Source organism: Ictalurus furcatus, chromosome 5 (assembly GCF_023375685.1).
Source record: "Ictalurus furcatus strain D&B chromosome 5, Billie_1.0, whole genome shotgun sequence".
NCBI classification, from domain to species: domain Eukaryota; kingdom Metazoa; phylum Chordata; class Actinopteri; order Siluriformes; family Ictaluridae; genus Ictalurus; species Ictalurus furcatus.
In genome coordinates, this window is record NC_071259.1 from 4117320 (window position 1) to 4134659 (window position 17340).

Here is a 17340-nt window from a genome sequence, read left to right on the forward strand (position 1 = left end):
GAGAGACACGCAGGGAAAGTTTGTTAGCCCGCAAATGAATCGTTGCATTTAGAGATTTTGATGGCTGAACAGATGGCTAAACCCATTAGAGATCCGACACCTTTTTTCTTGCGGCTCGCATTAAGGATGTCATTTGAATACATGAACGGCGAGCGGAATATAAATAATTAAGCGAGTCTGGTTCTTCGTACACTAATGGAATCTGGGCTTTCATTGTTTCTTAGCATATGGTTTGGTTAAGTGCATTTTGGCTCGGGACAGAAACAAAGCTGATGTTTGGACGCGTTGGATCGGGAGGTGAGATGGCGCTGACTACATAAGCGCAAAAGAAAGTTTTTGATAAAAGCCACGGATAGCGGCGCATCTTAAAAAGCCAGCATGCGGTATTTTATTTATTTATTTTTTAAATATATGGAGTAACTTCCTCACAAAACAAGCTCTCACTCTCCTACCGGGGGAAAAGTGGTCAGTTTTAAATGGTCATGTCTCTCTCTCTTTGTGTGTGTGTGTGTGTGTGTGTGTGTGTGTGTGTGTGTGTGTGTTCGGGTTTGTCTTCCTGGGCCTGTCCTGATCTTTAAAGCCTTTTCTATGGACCTGGTGTTTGTCGATGAGTAAGTGGTAGTGTGTGTGTGTGTGTGTGTGTGTGTGTGTGTGTGTAAGTCTGGGCTTGGGGCCATGGTAAGAGCCTACACACATGTCCACCACACACCCACTGGCCAAAGGAAATGAGAACCATTCCGTCCTGCCACTGCACACACACACACACACACACACACACACACACACACAGTGCAGAGTTTAGTCACAGATAACACAAATGCGCATACACACAGATTTCCACCAATATGGAACAAAGTGAGTGTTTAATACAATTTTAATCACACACACACACACACACACTAGTGAGTGACTAGTTTAGAACTTTTATAAGATCTGAGGCAACAACGAGCAGCTCCTTATAAACAAATAGATAACATTCCTCCTTTCTCCGTCTAAATCCCACACACACACACACACACACACACACACACACACACACACACACACACACACACACACACACTTGCGCACGAGTGCTCCAGAGCAGAGGCGTTTGTAAGGAGTGTCTCCGCTCCCACTCCTCTTCCTGTCGGCTCGTTAAGGTCTGCTTCCTGTTCCGGCCCCTCCCATGAGAGCAGGCACGAACGGAATAGCACTCACGGGGGCGGGAGAGAGGAGTGGAGGGGCGGACGGCCAAATAAACTTTCCTCCAGAAGCCCTCTTTCATTCACTCTCTCTCCTCTCTCATCCGATCACTTACGTATGGGACAGCAGCTTCACTCACACACACACACACACACACTTAATTCTTAACTTTTGTACCTACTCATATTGGCATGTAATCGCACTTTTTTCCACACTAAATGGCCAGAAGTATGTGGACACCCATATGTGGTTCTTCCCCAAACTGTTGCCACAACGTTGGAAGCACACAATTGTACAGGACGTCTCTGTGTGCTGTAGCATTACAATTTCCCTTCACTGGAACTGAGAGGCCCGAACCTGTTCCAGCATGACAGTGCTCCTGTGCACAAAGCGAGATCCATGAAGACATGGTTTGCCAAGTTTGGAGTAGAAGAACTCGAGTGTTCTGCCCAGAGCCCTGACCTCAACCCTACTGAACACTTTTAGGATGAACTGGAACGCCGACTGCACCCCAGACCCCCTCACCTGAAATCAGTGCCTGACCTCACTAACGCTCCTGTAACTGAACGGAAACACAAAATCCCTTTCACGGCCACGCCCCAAAATCTAGTGGAACGCCTTCCCAGAAGAGTGGAGGTTATTATAACAGAAGAACGGGACTAAATCTGGAAAGGGATGTTCAGAAAGCATGTATGGGCGTGATGGTCAGGTCCACAAACTTCGAGTTTTCCCAAACAATTCGTTAAACAAACCAGGAAACTCCACGGGGTAGGGTATCACCGTCTCACAACTCCCCATATCTGTCTGGGTTTGATCCCAAAAATGACACCGGTAGGTAGACTGACTCATCTAAATTTCCCCTAAGGTGTGAATGAGTGTGTGAATGTGTGAACCTGTAATGCTTTTCGGGTTCAACTAATTATGCATAATGTGAAACCAAAGCAGGAAAAATAAATAAATAAATAACCACCAAAAAAAAAAAAAAAAAAAAAAGGATAATTTTCGCTCTGATTCGTTCATTCAAACAAACTAACAGACGTGAAATCTCCTATGTTCTGCGTTCGAATAAAGCTTGTAACTCTGAATTTCTGATCCCGACTCAACCTTCAAATGGTTCTCAACTTCTGTGAGCTCTGGACCCCTAGCACGTTTCGAACAATCCACATTGACCCCCCCCCCAACAACAATTATAGGCTATATACTCAAGTCATTTCTATACATTTCAACATTTTTTATCTTTTTATTATCTTTACATTTTATTGTTGGTGTTATATTTCATTTGACTCTCTGAATTATCTTTTATTTTATTGGTTTTATTTGGTTAATTTTAAAAACGTATCTTAAACTGTTCTTACATTTGATGGGCGTATGATATATTTGAATATGTTTTGATATATTTAACAAAAAAATATGTATATAGAATATTAATTAAACATTTTTTTAAAAAAAACTTTCCCAGCGACCCCCTGCAATTACACCTCTCGAACCCCGGTCGACAAACACTGCTTTAGATCAATAAACAGACACGTCATTTGGTCAAATCGGTAACACTGTTCACGTCTGATGAGACACTTAACTAACGTTAGCTGACTAGCTTGTTCAGACGAGTCCAGAGTTCGTGAATAGGGGCGTCTGCTAAACGCTGTAAACATAAATCGGGTTGAAATCCGAACCAAACGTTCATGAAGTCATGAAGGGGCAGAGAAAGAAATGGACACTCACTTTTTTAGAGGATCGATCACGGTCTTCTGAATCTGATTGACCTAAAGGGGGGAAAAAAACAACAAGAATAGAAACAATAAACAAGATGAAAAAAAAAACTAAGAGGGGGAAAAAGTATGCTAAGTGGCAACCTTCATATCAAATTACATTGATCATTAAGTTGAGCGGCACAACAAAACAATAAGCCCATCCTCTGCAGTGAAGTTAATTGGTACCAGGATACAACACAGCCTGCCAAAAGAGCGCCGAGCCCCCTCCGAAAGAGACGGAGAGGGTGCGAGAGCGCCGCTGATGTCACCTCTTTATCGCGCTCGAGACCCTAAGGGGACGGACGAGGATGTGAATATTCATCAAGCGCCGAATTCAAAAAAAAGACGGAACCGTCGGGGGATGAGACATGAAAGCGAAGCCCCGGCTGGATTTGAGAGCGCAGGAGAGGGTGGGACGCCCCGACAACATGAAAGTTCTTAGCAAACAAACATTTTTAACAATAACAGTTCAGATTCTCTTCGATGTTAAAGACGAAGGAAGAATTGGAGATTGGGGGGGTTAGGATGGTGAACGCCTCGCTTGACCCTGAGGCCTTGAAAGTCTCTGACTCGGGTTGACGATTAAAATGATTTACGTTTACGCGTCAGGATGCGACGTCGCCGCGTCAGCCATCTTAGCCTGGTGAAAGGAACAAGCAAGCAGAGACACCAGAAGAGCACGTGAAGCTCATGAGGTGTCAGAGAACCAAAACAGAACATGATGTAAAATCAACACGTACGAGCTGTTTTATTAGCACGCAAACCTTTTTATTCAATGTGAACTGTCTCTATGGGGGGGATGGGGGGTGGAGAGAGAAGAAACAGGAGGACTGATGGTGGAGCTAGAGAGCGTTGAAGATGTGGAAAGCTGGGTGAAGGGTGTAGCGAGTATTCCATAAGGTAAGCGCAAAGCCTGAGGGCGTCGCTCAAGCACCAGCATCCGTGTGAATCAGAGGGCAAAGATCAGCCCGACTCTCTTTCTCTCCCTTTCCTCTCTCTCTTTCCTTTACACACAGAGCTAACCCAAAAAAAGAAAAGAAAAAAAAAAAAAAAAGCACAAACCCTGAAAATAAATCGATAAACCCCCCCCCCTCGCCGTCATGGCCGCTAGTCGTTAACCACTAACCACTCGGCTTTGCAGGCCTTAAAGCCTTTTAAAACACGGACTTTAAAATATACACACTGTAGGCCTGGGTTGAAGCTGCCTTCATTACCATAACACATTTCTCCTCTCTCTTTCTATCTCTCTCTCTATCTCGCTCTCTCTCTCTCTCAACCTGCCCTTGAGCGCATTTAAAAAAAAAAAAAAAAATCAGGGAAGAGAGGTTTCATTGTCTTTATTTAAAGCTAGCTTGATTTGGTTAGCCGTTGCACTGGAAGTGGATTTTGGTGCAGGTTTGGCTTCTGATTCATGGAAGTCTCATTAACCATTCCGGCATCTTGGGGTAGTAATTCGCACGGGCGCAGCCAGGAACACGGAGCCGGGGAAAAAAAAAAAAAAAAAAAAAAAAAATCAGCTGTGCTAACATCTCTTGTCGCCCACGGCTAACGCATCACTCGCCTGCCAAGTGCCCATATACTGGAATAGCAGGCCACAGAGCTTAGCTGGAGAGAGCAACGCTGCCGAGAGTGTTCGCTTTAGTGAATCTGACAGTGGGGTCAGTGCAGCGAGAGCGCATTTGCATCACATCTGTTGTCTGAGAGATCTGCTTCGCAGCAGCGTGCGTTAAATCGAGCTGTACTTATAGCATGGCTCGCAAAGGTTGCTATATTCCCAGTGAATATATTATTATTATTTTTTTCTGTCTTCAACGAATAATACAAACGAGGCCAGGCATGCTAATTCATACCGAAAGGCCTTGAACGCTTAGATGTACACTACAAACAAAACCGTGAACATTTAACTGCAAATCCCAGCCAGCTCTACAGGACAGACTTGCCTTGCAACTGTTATTATTTAAATACGTACTTCCATATTTCAGCTGTTTGACGGAAAAGTACAGCTTTATATTCCCATCACGTCCACGCTTTGAGAAACAGACAAACAAGTTACCGAGTAACTGAAAGATCTTTTGGAAATTTTCGTGCTTGAACGCACTCTACGCTGGCTGACAGAAGCACGAGCGGAACCAGAAACCGAAATTTGGCTGGGACTAATAGAGAACAAGAAGAATTTTAGTCCTAGACTAGAACCGTTCACGTGATAAAGGCGACGCCAACGTAGTCTGCGAGGTATCCTGCAACACCTGGTGTGAAGCGCGTCAACCTTTCGCGGACGCGCTCTCAAAAGCCCATCAGCTGTTCGATCCGACATGTTCTTGCAGAGGAACCGACTTTCCTAACAAGAACGTCCTAGAGAAAGTTGGCGTGAAACTAAAAGGAACACGTCCTACGTCCTTTTCATTTCAGCGAATTGGCTGTTCCACTGGCTGAATTTTTCATTTGCGGTTGGTTTTCAGGCGTTCCCCTTATCGCCATAGCCAGGGGTCGAAAACAGGAAATGCCAAGACGAAACCGTAGATGATGCTGGCACCTTGGTTCTTGATAGGTGTTGGTACATAAATCACTTGTATTCAGCAAGCTAGCCTATCAAAATATCTTCTAATCAGACAATAAAAAATGTTAAAATCATTAAAACTGCACAAGTACGCTGGGAAATCTTAAAAGGTGCAGTCGTCAATTTTTTTTTTTATTCCCTACTTGTGCAAACACCTGGAAGATCTGTAGAACGATTTAAAAAAAAACCTGTTTGGAAAACGGACTTCCGGTCTAGAATGCTTGCTTGTAAATCGGACGTGCCTCTTGTTGGTCATTTTATAGACGCTCTACAATACGGGCCACGGTAGATCCTCGGGACGGATCTTCGTGAACATGGCCGTGAACCGTTCATACGTCAAACCTATCTAACCGCTAGAGACCTACTCTTGAAAAAACAAAAAAAAAAGGACTAATCTTACCTGATGTGCCTTGAAATGTTCCTATTTTTTTGGATTTTTGCCACATTAGATGAGAAGAGATGCCCACACACCACAGAATTTCCTCTGAGATTACCGGAGAACAGGAAACGTAACACTACAATGGTCCCTGAAGCAGGCTGAGCATCTGATCTTGTGCAATTTAAGACATTAAGAAAAAAAATTTCTCCGCTACCGTAGTAGGCCTGTAACCCCCTCTCAGCTGAGCTGCCGGGGTGAACGGGGTCAGCAGGTTGTATGGAGAGCGATTACTATACTCCCGTGTGCTTGTCAGTGCTATATGGGGTGCTTTAGGACTCCAATGATGATAAACAGCCGTAGAAATCTGGCTTAATCACTTGCAGTGAAGAAAAAAAAGACTTAAAATACTGAAGCTGGAATCTTTCAATAGTGCAGATTTATTTCGGTTTAGACGCCTAAGGAGTGCCGTGGGGAGGAGGAGGGGGATCTGTTGTGAGAAAACCTTACTCATACCCAATCTGCTAGAGGGTAACAGAGTTTATTTCAGCCAAAGTGAGAAACAACATTCGCATAAAATGTTTTCCGCTGCCAACCGTGAAGTACACGGCGAAGAGGATGTTGCGAGGCAGTATCGCGGTCCGTCTTTAAGTGAAGTACGTTTAAACAGGAACAGGATTCAGCATATTAAAAAAAAATTCATACAGAAAAGTAAACATATTGAATCGCTCGTCGTTCTTGAAACGAGCTAGTCAAGAGCTGAGCTGTTCTATGATCACTAGGTTAAACATTCCTATCGTTCACTCCATTCGTGTTTTGGAGAATTTAAAGCGAGACGCAGTGGCGTGGGACTTTTACGACAGTCGCTGCTTCGTTAGCGGCGGTGCAAACTGTCAGTAATTACTTCTCAGAGCAACTGCTGATGCTAAAGGAAGAGGAGAAAAACTTTGAAGATCAACCAGGAAGCACAAAACAGGTACAGTTTCAGGTACGGTTGAAATTGAAAAGAAAATGAAACGATTAAATAAGAAGAAGAAGAAGAAGAAGAAGAACAACAACAACAACAATAACAAGAGGAAGAAGAAAAGAAAAAGAAGAATAAGAACAAGTAGAGGAGGAAGAAAACAAGAACAAAAAGAAGAGGAAGAAGAAGAACAAAAACAAGAGGAAGAACAAGAAGAACAAGAAGAAGAACAAGAAGAACAAAAAGAAGAGGAAGAAGAACAAGAAGAGGAAGAAGAAGAAGAGGAAGAAGAAGAACAAGAAGAACAAAAAGAAGAGGAAGAAGAACAAGAAGAGGAAGAAGAAGAGGAAGAAGAAGAACAAGGAGAACAAAAAGAAGAGGAAGAAGAACAAGAGGAAGAACAAGAAGAAGAAGAACAAGAAAAAGAAGGGGAGGAAGAACAAAAAGAAGAGGAAGAAGAACAAGAAGAACAACAACAACAAGAGGAAGAAGAAAAGAAAAAAGAATAAGAACAAGAAGAGGAGGAAGAAGAACAAGAAGAACAAAAATAAGAAGAGGAAGAAGAACAAGAACAAAAAGAGGAGGAACAAGAAGAAGAAGAAGAAGAAGAAGAAGAAGAAGAAGAAGAGGAGGAAGGAGAAGAACAAGAAGAAGAAGAGGAGGAAGAAGAACAAGGAGAACAAAAAGTAGAGGAAGAAGAAGAACAAGAAGAGGAAGAAGAACAAGAACAAGAGGAAGAACAAAAAGAAGAGGAAGAAGAAGACCAAGAGGAAGAAGAAGAAGAACAAAAAGAAGAGGAAGAAGAAGAAGCAGAAGAGGAGGAAGAAGAACAAGAAGAACAAGAAGGAGAACAAAAAGCAGAGGAAGAAGAAGAACAAGAAGGAGAAAAGAGGAGGAAGAAGAAGAACAAGAAAAAGAAGGGGAGGAAGAACAAGAAGAACAAAAAGAAGAAGAGGAAGAAGAAGAACAACAACAACGACAAGAAGAAGACCAAGCAGTGTGAGCAGTGTGCGTGTGTTTATGTAGAACCCTGACTGTTGAAGAGATGTGTAAACAGCAGTGACGGAGCAGCTCTCACCTTCTCTTGGTTGAATGCCTCCATTCGTTTCATGGCTGTATCCAGAGCCATCATAGACTCCAGGAAGGCTTGGTCCAGCTCGCACAGCGGGTTACTCAGCAAGTCCCCAGCGATCTTCACGGCCGCTTTAGACATCGCTAAAAAAACGATACACAAACGTAGGATCCGGTTAGCTCTGAAACTTTTCATTAAAAGAAGCTACTAAAACCAAGCTAATATATTAGTCGGCCAATATTAAGTGACCGAAATAGAAAAAAGGAGGCAAAAACGACGAGTCGTGTGATAAATAATAATAAAAACGATCCTGTTTGGTTAGCTTCTGACGAGGGTTGATGTTTCAGGAGTCTGATTTGGGTCGACGTAGACTCTCGGGTCTGATCTGAGCAGCCGGAGTTAAAGCGGCCATGGCAGGAACGTGCGTGAGCTGTAATTGGAGCTGGCACTACAGAGGCATCGCTGCACAATCGGCGTCCGTCAACGATCTTTCTTATTACTTCACATGCATCTGCTTGTGAAGCGTGTTTAGTGGATGGACTCTTCATTACGCAATATTTTTGCAATATGTGTCGTTTCTTACCGTCACAAACAAATGTAGAAAGCTATGTTTAAAAAAAATTGTAATAAAAAAAAAATATATATAGTTTTAGGCCAGTGATCGGGAACATGTGGCTGTTAGACCAAAAAAATCTGGTGGCTCTCCAGGTGTCTCACCCTTCACCAACATGTCATCGGTAAAAACGTAGACGCATCACTAGCGGTCAGATTCGTGCAGAAAATGCTAATTCAATTACAATTCCTTTGTCGTACAGCCTACCGAAGTTAATGAAAAGTCAGTATACAATAATACTTCTTTCAAGATGTTCCGGCCAGTGCATGTATGCGGCGCTCTGCGCACGTGTCACGACACAAATCAACGGAACACCACTCACGTTTCTATGGTAACCTCTCGCGCTCAGATTCGAGCAGCTACCTAGCTAGTCTGTGGACATGGCGAAAAGAAAGAATTATCGAACGAGGAGAAAAATACGAGTTGTAACTTGGCTTTCGAGTGCGCTTGTAAGTGAGGTCATGACAGTCCATGCTAATGCTAAATCTACTTGAACCACCATAAGTTTTGGGGGTGGAGCTCCATGTGCATGGGTGGAAATGGGGCGGGCTCAATGAGTAAATAAATTAATTAATTAATTAATTCAAAGCTAAATGAACACCTCCTCGCATCGTTTCATATCTGCACAACCGTTTCCACACACCTATATCAGCCTCTGTGCTTTTCTTCATGTCCTTATGCAGCTTCTTCGTTTGGTCTTCCAACCTGAGGACGGAAAACAAGAACATGTTCATCTACACGTACAGAATTCGGACACGGACCACTTCACACGAATAAAAGCTTCACTGTGTGCTAAATGATAACGGAAAGAAATCTGGGCTAATGATTAACGCTTCGTTCTTTTAAAATACGCCATCGACACCCTTTCGCACGGAAGCTTTTGATACAAAATTCAACGACACAAGAGAGTCTGATGCGAAAGTTCAGCAATTCTCATTCATGCTTCTTCATGACAGTAACACTCCGAGAAGATCCAAGGAGATCATTTCACACGGTTGTTCCCCACTGTGACCCATTCACACACACTCGGGGTGCTAACATCTGCAATTATGACACTGTTGCGCCTGTCTGCCGTGTGTGCGCGCGCGCGCGGACGTGCGTGTGTGTGTGTGTGTGTGTGTGTGTGTGTGTGTGTGTGTGTGTGTGCGCGCGTCTGTGCATGAGGGAGCTGTTCATTATATCAATTAAGAAGGAAATGAGAGGTTGGGAAACTCCCATGAGACACCAATCACAGCACATGTGAAAGCTTTGTTTAGCGAGAATGCAGATCAGAGGGAGATTGCAGTTTTAGTGCATCATGGAACAAACAGAGCAAAATATATATACATTATATTATACATTTATTTTCAATTTAACGTAACAAGGATACGTAAAGACTCAAAAAAGAAGCAGATAGAGATGTGTATGTACGTAAATAAATAAATAAATAAATAAAAATAAGGAGAAAGACCGCCAGATGATGAAGCCCCCCACCACCAGATAGGAAGATAGGTGCTAATCGAGCCCCAGCGTCCCAGCTGCTCCATTCTGTGCGCTAGCATGCCAACACCAGGCTTCATTCCAGCATGTGAATGACATGTAGTGTTACCACAGGTCACAGACTAACATATTAGCTTTAGATATGCTAGAGAAATAGGAGAAATTTTATAGGAGACAAGATTAAAGCCAGGTAACAGTTTATACCACAACACTGTTGAGTTCTCGATTCTTATTGGTTGATTAAAAAAAAAAAAAAAAAAAAATTTTAATAACAACTGTTTGGATACAGTAGTGCTGGTTGTAATTCAATTCAAAGGTTTATATTTATATTTATATATATATATATATATATATATATATATATATATATATATATATATATATATATATATATATATGAATGCACTCGTTAATGCCCTAGCACATTATTGTTTCTATAGTAACAGCTGGTCTGCAGAGACTGGAAATGCAGGCGCGGAGTCTAAAGGCGTTTTTGCACCTATTAATCTGGTTCCGGAGTCCAAAGACTGAAACTGATACGTTTGTTCGTTTACGGTTTGGTTCGTCACTGCACGTGATTAAACGAACCGAAACGTGAAAAAACGTCGAAGGACGTGTAGGGATGAAAACGCAGCGTGGAGCCACGCTCAGTGTATTACTTGATGCGGGTTTAAAACATTATGTATCCCATCCACCGTTTATTTACTTTTTTGTTCAAAACACCCAGCATGCTTGGTTCACTTCCTGTATTTGGGCCAATTCAGGATGGACTCGCTTCCTCACTGCGATTGGACCGTGCTAGAGTTTGACTGAAACCCTACAGAGACCACCTCACGGTTGTTGGTTGGTTTGGTCCACACCTTAAGTCTGATTGCTGTTTTCTCACCTGCACCTAAGAATGCGCCAGGGTTCAACTCAAACGAGCGAACGCACCCTAAAAGCGTTTTCAGACCTGCGGATCTGCGCTTTGTTCCGAAACGCGTACTTAAATTGTTACAACGTTTTCAAGGATTTTTTCCTTGGCTCGGTTCGCTTTCACAAGGCAACATTTCAAAGCGTAGAGAAAAATGTGTTCATGCAGGTCTCACACGCGAGTAAACGGTCCTCTCGCTGGTCCGAGCGCGTCTGTTTATGCGCCGTGAGCTTTTTGTGGCTTTCCACAGAACGATTAAAGCCCATCTCCTTAAGACGCTCGCTCAACACCTTGTAAACCTCGCTGTTTTTGTTCCAAGTTAAACCGAGATTCATGCGGCGAGACATTAGCAAAACAAACACGTATATTTACTTAACGCAGTTCCCATCATGCACTGCTCTACGGATTGGTTCGTGGGAAGGATCGCTTTTTACACCACAAACAAACCGCTCCAGAGTTTGTTCGCAATTGGGCCGAGAACACCTGAACGACGTGGTGTTTTTATTCGGATCGACCGTTTGGGTGCGGATCCGAGCGCGACTGCCGTGTTCACGTCCGTCTAAACCAGGGGGTGTCCGATCTTATCCGCAAAGGGCCGGTGTGGGTGCAGGTTTTCATCCCAAACAAGAAGGAGCCACACCTGACTCCACCTGCTTAAATCAGTTGATCTTGTCTTTCAATAGACTCGGATGTGGCTCCTGATTGGTTGGAGTGAAAACCTGCACCTACACCGGCCCTTTCCGGGTAAGACTGGACACCCCTGGTCTAAACGAACCGAGCCAAGGGAGAAAACACACCAGGTTCCGAGACGAACGCGCTAAATGAGCCAGGTGTGAAAATAGAAAAACGTAACCTTTGACACTTTCTCAAAGGAGACGTTTTATCATTTTAAAGGAAGTGTCAGTGTCAGCGTTTTTGTAACAAAAGTTTGCCGCTATGGGAAAGTCTTCAGGACAGAGGATGACGAGATTCCCGGTTCGTCAGTAAAGCAGACCCCATTAGCGTAGCTATATACGGATAAAAACGTACGAAGGTCTAACTGGGTAATAAATAAAAACCTGTTTGTGTTGGCAAATTGCTGTGGTGTAAGAGTGATAAAACAATCCCGGATGTGCTGTTAATGGGAAAAGAACACATTTTGGTTGTATGAGTAACTCAGCTTTGTGTCAGACCGCATCACACCATGCTGTTATAGATATTAATTTCCTGTAACAGCATGCTGTCAACTCATTTTTAAAAGGTGACTGTAGTTGCTAATCAAGTGACCGAAATATCTTCAACGCAGAATCTCTACACTTGAATTCAAGATGATACATTTCCAAATCTCAAGACACAATATCACGTCACATAACTCAAAACACAACTTTAGGAACGATTTTATGAGAGTAAACTTTTGTGACAAGTAGCCGAGATTACCATCAAAGCTTGGCTTTTCTATGAAATGTTTGCACTGTTAAATATCATTCAGATAAGCATCAGACCACCAAGCTGGTGACTCCAGTCAGATATTTTTATTCTTCCATGCTTACACCCACGCTGTGCGTGTCAGTGCAATCCCCTCTCATAAGGGTCGGCCGTTTATCTTAACCAATCGGTGTGTGTTCACACTCCTACTCGAGCACCTGAAGCACAGAGGTGTAGTGCCGTGACGAAAGACAGGACGGGGGCGGGGCCAACTCAATGTTTCAGTACTGAATAGTCGACACCGATACTGAAATGACTGACCTAGTTATTATTACGCAATCAGGGGTGTCACGGAACATTCGAATATATTTCTGTTTATGTTTGCCTCTGCTAGCAATGAACTCCTCGTGCCGAGTTTCATGTTGAAGGTTGAAATGGTCTCTTTAATTGAGTGTGTGTGAGCGGTGCAGTATCAGGGAGTGTGGCCATTAAAAATTGAGCAGTGAACTGTAAGCAGAGTGCCGAGCGGGACGAAAGGAAGAGTGTGCGTATGTCTCAGTGCTCGCAGAGTTGAGCTGCTCTCATGTGCGCCGGTACTGCTGTGCGCTCTCTATTACAGATACCGTTTAAAACACCAGATGATGTCTCATTAGGTTACATGTATTGGAGGAAGCTGTGGTACATGTTCTTGAAATTCTCACGGAGGACACCGTGCAGTCTGCTCTGCCTTGATTACGATCACTAATCGTTAAATACGTCCGGACTGGTGTCATCACGTGTCATTAGTGCCATAACGTACACCACGCTTATGTCACAACATATCATGTGGTGTCAGAGCATTTTGTACGAGTAGGAGTAAACGAACACGGTACTGAACCGATATCGGATATCAGTATTCATCCCTTCTTTTTTTTTTTTCTTTAAAAAGTCCTAGTGTAGCGCAGCGTTATTCGATGTAATTTCCACTGAAACAGGAAGCCAAGGCGGGACATTTCAAGTGGCTCCTCCCCCTTTTTAAGCTCACCTCGGAAAGCCATGAGCTGGCACAAATACCTCCGTCTTCAAAGTGAATGATTTCAAGTCATTTCCTTCCTTAATCGACTTACAGCTGGAAAAGTGAATAAAACGCATGACTTCAAACAAAGACGCATTTATGACCCATGCTCGCTGATATGATCTCTCTCTCTCTCTCTCTCTCTCAACGACGGCAACGTGATATTTATTCTAGAGAGCATATACAGATTCCAGAGAGCGTCTGATTGGACACAAAATCTGACGAGCAGCTGGAGTGCAGAATGATGTCATCAAAACTGTCGGTCCGTATCGGTGGTACATTTTGAACGCATATATCTCTTCTAAACGCGAATTTTATCATTGTTTTGGAGCTCACTAGCATATAGATCACCTTAAGGCTGACATGTTCATACTAAAAGCCACAAAACGACAATTTTGATTACATGGGGACTTAAAAAACACGAGAATAACTGAAGTTTAAAGTTCAAAATGTCACATAAGGAAAAAGGGCTTATACTACAACCTTGAATCTGGACAGTTTGCTTATTTTATACATATTTATACTTGTTACGAGTATGCATCCAGGGAGAATTTTTCCATTTCTTTATTATTATAGCACATATCTGCTAAGCACGACCTATTGGAAGCCCAGTGCCAGCCTGAGGGCCTGTTAGTTCTTTCACAGGAGAATTCATCATAGCAAAACTTCTATTTTATTTCGACACACAACTTTTTTTTTTTTTACCCCCCCCCGCCTTTTAGTACAGCTAGCCTATTTTGATACATCATTTGTTGCCGTCAAGAAATGTTCGGGAAACAGGAACAAGAAACTGGACATATTTTAAAGTAAAATAAATCTTCCAGGCAGTGCTAACGAAACACATCACTGAACACCTGCCAACTTACTTCTGGAGCTTCTCATATTCCCGCTCGAAGTCTCTTTCAACCTGTGGAAGAAACAGAACACACACATGCAGAGAGAGATGAGATTTAAAAGAGATATGTCGGCAAACTGCTCTAGTTTTTCATGCTTGGCTTTCGTAAACGCGGCGAAGTGCCGTGGATCAACGGGAAAAGCTGAGGTTTGTTAATAACTTGTATCACGGCTTGTATTTGGGTTGACGTGAAAACAGAATGGAAGATTAAACAAATCTGTCATGCACAAAAAGCAATCAAAGCAAAAAAAAAAGAAAGGAAAAAAAACCCCAACATCCTCTTTCCGTTTTTTGAAATGGAGCAGTCATGCAATCCTGGCTCTGTCCGTCTGTGCCGCGGTGCCGGTGTGAGTGTGTTTGGATTGTGTGTGTGAAGTGGTGTTTTACGGTTCCTGTCCTTCGGTTTTTGTGGGCACATCCTGTAAATAAACAGTTTACAGGATGGTACGTCGTGGTAGCCATGCAGACTGCTTCGGTGACATGCCCGTCCTCTGAACTGCCCACTCGTGGGGTCTGCGTTGCGTGTGTGTTATAACAGAAAGGAGAGCGAGGAAGGGACCGAGGCGGACAGACGAACAGAGTGATGAGAGGAAGTGGTTTTGCTCCAGTCGATACAGGGAGACAGGAAGCACCCACACATGGACTCGGATGCGACCGTACACGTGGCTTGTACCGTTTTATTTGCGTCCGAGACACAAAAAGCTGGTTTCAGTGAAGCCCTGTTTGACTAAAACGACGTTAAACCAGTCTCATATTATTAGGATTTTTCACAAGTTAAAAAAAAAAAATCAACAATGCTGATTAAACAGATCATTCGGTATAGAGTTGTGTTTTTATCCTTAGCATTCGAATCTGCAACAAAACACTCTGATAATCTAGTCTATTAGGTTTCTGGCAACAAAAGCATCGGGCCTGGGCACTATGTTGAAGTTGTTACTTGCCCAATGGGCTAGTTTATGGACCATTTATACTTTGTCCATGCCAAGGTCCACAAAAAGCAAAGTAGATGTTGACGTCCCCTGAAAATGATCCGTTCTGAAACGCGAACAGGACGTCAGCTTATTGAGATGGAACTCAGCTCGACGTTTCATAACATGACGGCTTTTTTCTTCCCCCCCCCCCCCCCTCCTTAAAAGACAGCTCACATTTGCCCTATTGGAGCGACAGTAGGAATGTTCAGACACACGATAATTAAACTTCCTGTGGAAGATGTTTTGAGTGCTGAGACAGCCGCTGTCCTGTCGATTCTGGAACCGTCCTTGTGGCGAGCGCACTGGGAAGCCTTTTCAGGACGTCGTGTCCGATGCCACACAGAGTTCTGGTCAATTTCAGTGAAAAAGGTCCTGTCTGTCTCCAAGAATGCCAAGAGAAATTCTAGTTATTTTCTAAGCTGATGTGAAATTACGTGAAGTTGCCCAAACTAAGAGCGGGCTATAATGAATTCCAAGTCAAGAAACGTTCTGGTTTAGTGATTAGCAGGAACATTTTCACAACGCTGACGCGACTGTTTAAGAGACTGCTACGACAGTGTCATGCACAAGCATTCATCCCTCTTAAGCTTTTCCATATTGGTACCATTATAAGCAGTTATGAGATAAGCTGTTCAGAGGACAACCGTTGACTCCACAATCTGGGCTTCTATGGAAGTGTAGTGAGTCATATAAAACACTTTTTGGAGTTTGTGGAAAAGGCCCCCCTTGTATGATGAGACCGAAACGAGCCTTTCACATATGACATAAAATGCAACGTTTGGAAACACAATACGTTAATCTCATTATCGTGAGAGTACCATCTTCACAATGAAGCATGGTGGTGGCAGCATCATGTGGAGCGTTACCCTTGGCCACTTGGTTGTTTCTCTGACTAACGCCCTCCTTATCCGGTCAACTGCCTTCTTCTATAATAGATTTAAAGGTGCTCCTTGGGATGTTTTTTTTTACTAACCAAACCCTGATTGACACTTCTCCAGAACTTGATCCTTTTCATTTTGATAGCTCCTTCACAGCTCTCTGTTTGTTTAGGTACATTCTTTAACAAACTCAATGCCGTGGGAGCAGGTGTATATATACTGAACTCACCAGAGGCTTAAATTGCTTAAAAAGTCAACAAATGATGTGATTTAGAATTTACTTTCACTGCGACTGGGAGCGTACAGAACTTTTCATTGTTGTTTTTTTGTAAATAATCTTGCAAACTTTATTCTTCCCACTTCAATATTATGTGGTATTTTGTGTAGATCCGTGACATAATCCCAAGTAAGTCCGTTTCCGTTCCAGGTAGATGCAGGAAGGTGTCAAGACAATTGAATATTTAAGCAAGGCTCTGTAATTAGCCGATCGGCTGTACGGGTTTTGCGAATATTCACCCTCCGCTACTGCAGTTTGAGAACCTAAGAGCGTGAGAAAAAAAAGAAAGAAAAGAAAAAAAGAGGCAGAACTACACCCTTAGCTTTGTCTATGCCTTCTAGTCTAGCGTCTCTGCGTATGGTCATGTTCCGGGTAGACGTTTGTTGGGAAGGCTTTACGCCAGTGTGCATTTCTAGCACGCTTTTACAGTGACTGAAGTGGAGAGTTCCTGACTGCCTGCCACTGTCCAGTTTGACAAGGTTCACTGTCTGGCCATAAGGAGAGTAAAAATACCAAGTTTCTTTTCTTTCTGTGCACTGGGAATAGCAGGGTGATGGGTGGCCATGTCGATGTCGCTGTGTGAACTGGACAGTCCATTTCGGTTCTTCCAATGATATAAGATGGACAAGAGGCGGCGGCTCGTGTAAACGAACAGCAGGATGCAGACTCCATCACAGAACAAAGCACAACACAGACTAGAAGTGTTCCTGTTAACATCATGGTGAGCTGGAGCTTACCGTCTTCGAAACGATCTGTTTCTTCGGTTGCCCGATCTTAAATGGAATCCTAGGGAAAAAGAAACAAAGAGCGAAAACCGTTAAGCTTTCCTTACGGTCGATTATCTAAGAACGGGTTGTGCTTTCTGGAATTAATGAAGTAAACGCAATCCTATTCACTCACACCCGTTCACCATTTGTTTTGATTGTAACCAATGAGCTTTTCCCGTATTCC

General features: G+C 43.1%; 1 protein-coding gene across 1 annotated transcript in view; it reads right to left on the reverse strand.

Moving 5' to 3' along the window:
• bin3 (bridging integrator 3) overlaps nt 1-17340 on the reverse strand; it is a 50073-nt gene that overhangs the window by 22299 nt on the left and 10434 nt on the right. The window contains exons 2-6 of the mRNA XM_053624295.1: nt 17127-17175; nt 14235-14275; nt 9162-9223; nt 7912-8048; nt 2908-2948 (exon numbers count right to left, since the gene is read on the reverse strand). Coding sequence (XP_053480270.1) covers nt 2908-2948; nt 7912-8048; nt 9162-9223; nt 14235-14275; nt 17127-17175 — 330 coding nt within the window. The remainder of the gene's footprint in view (nt 1-2907; nt 2949-7911; nt 8049-9161; nt 9224-14234; nt 14276-17126; nt 17176-17340) is intronic.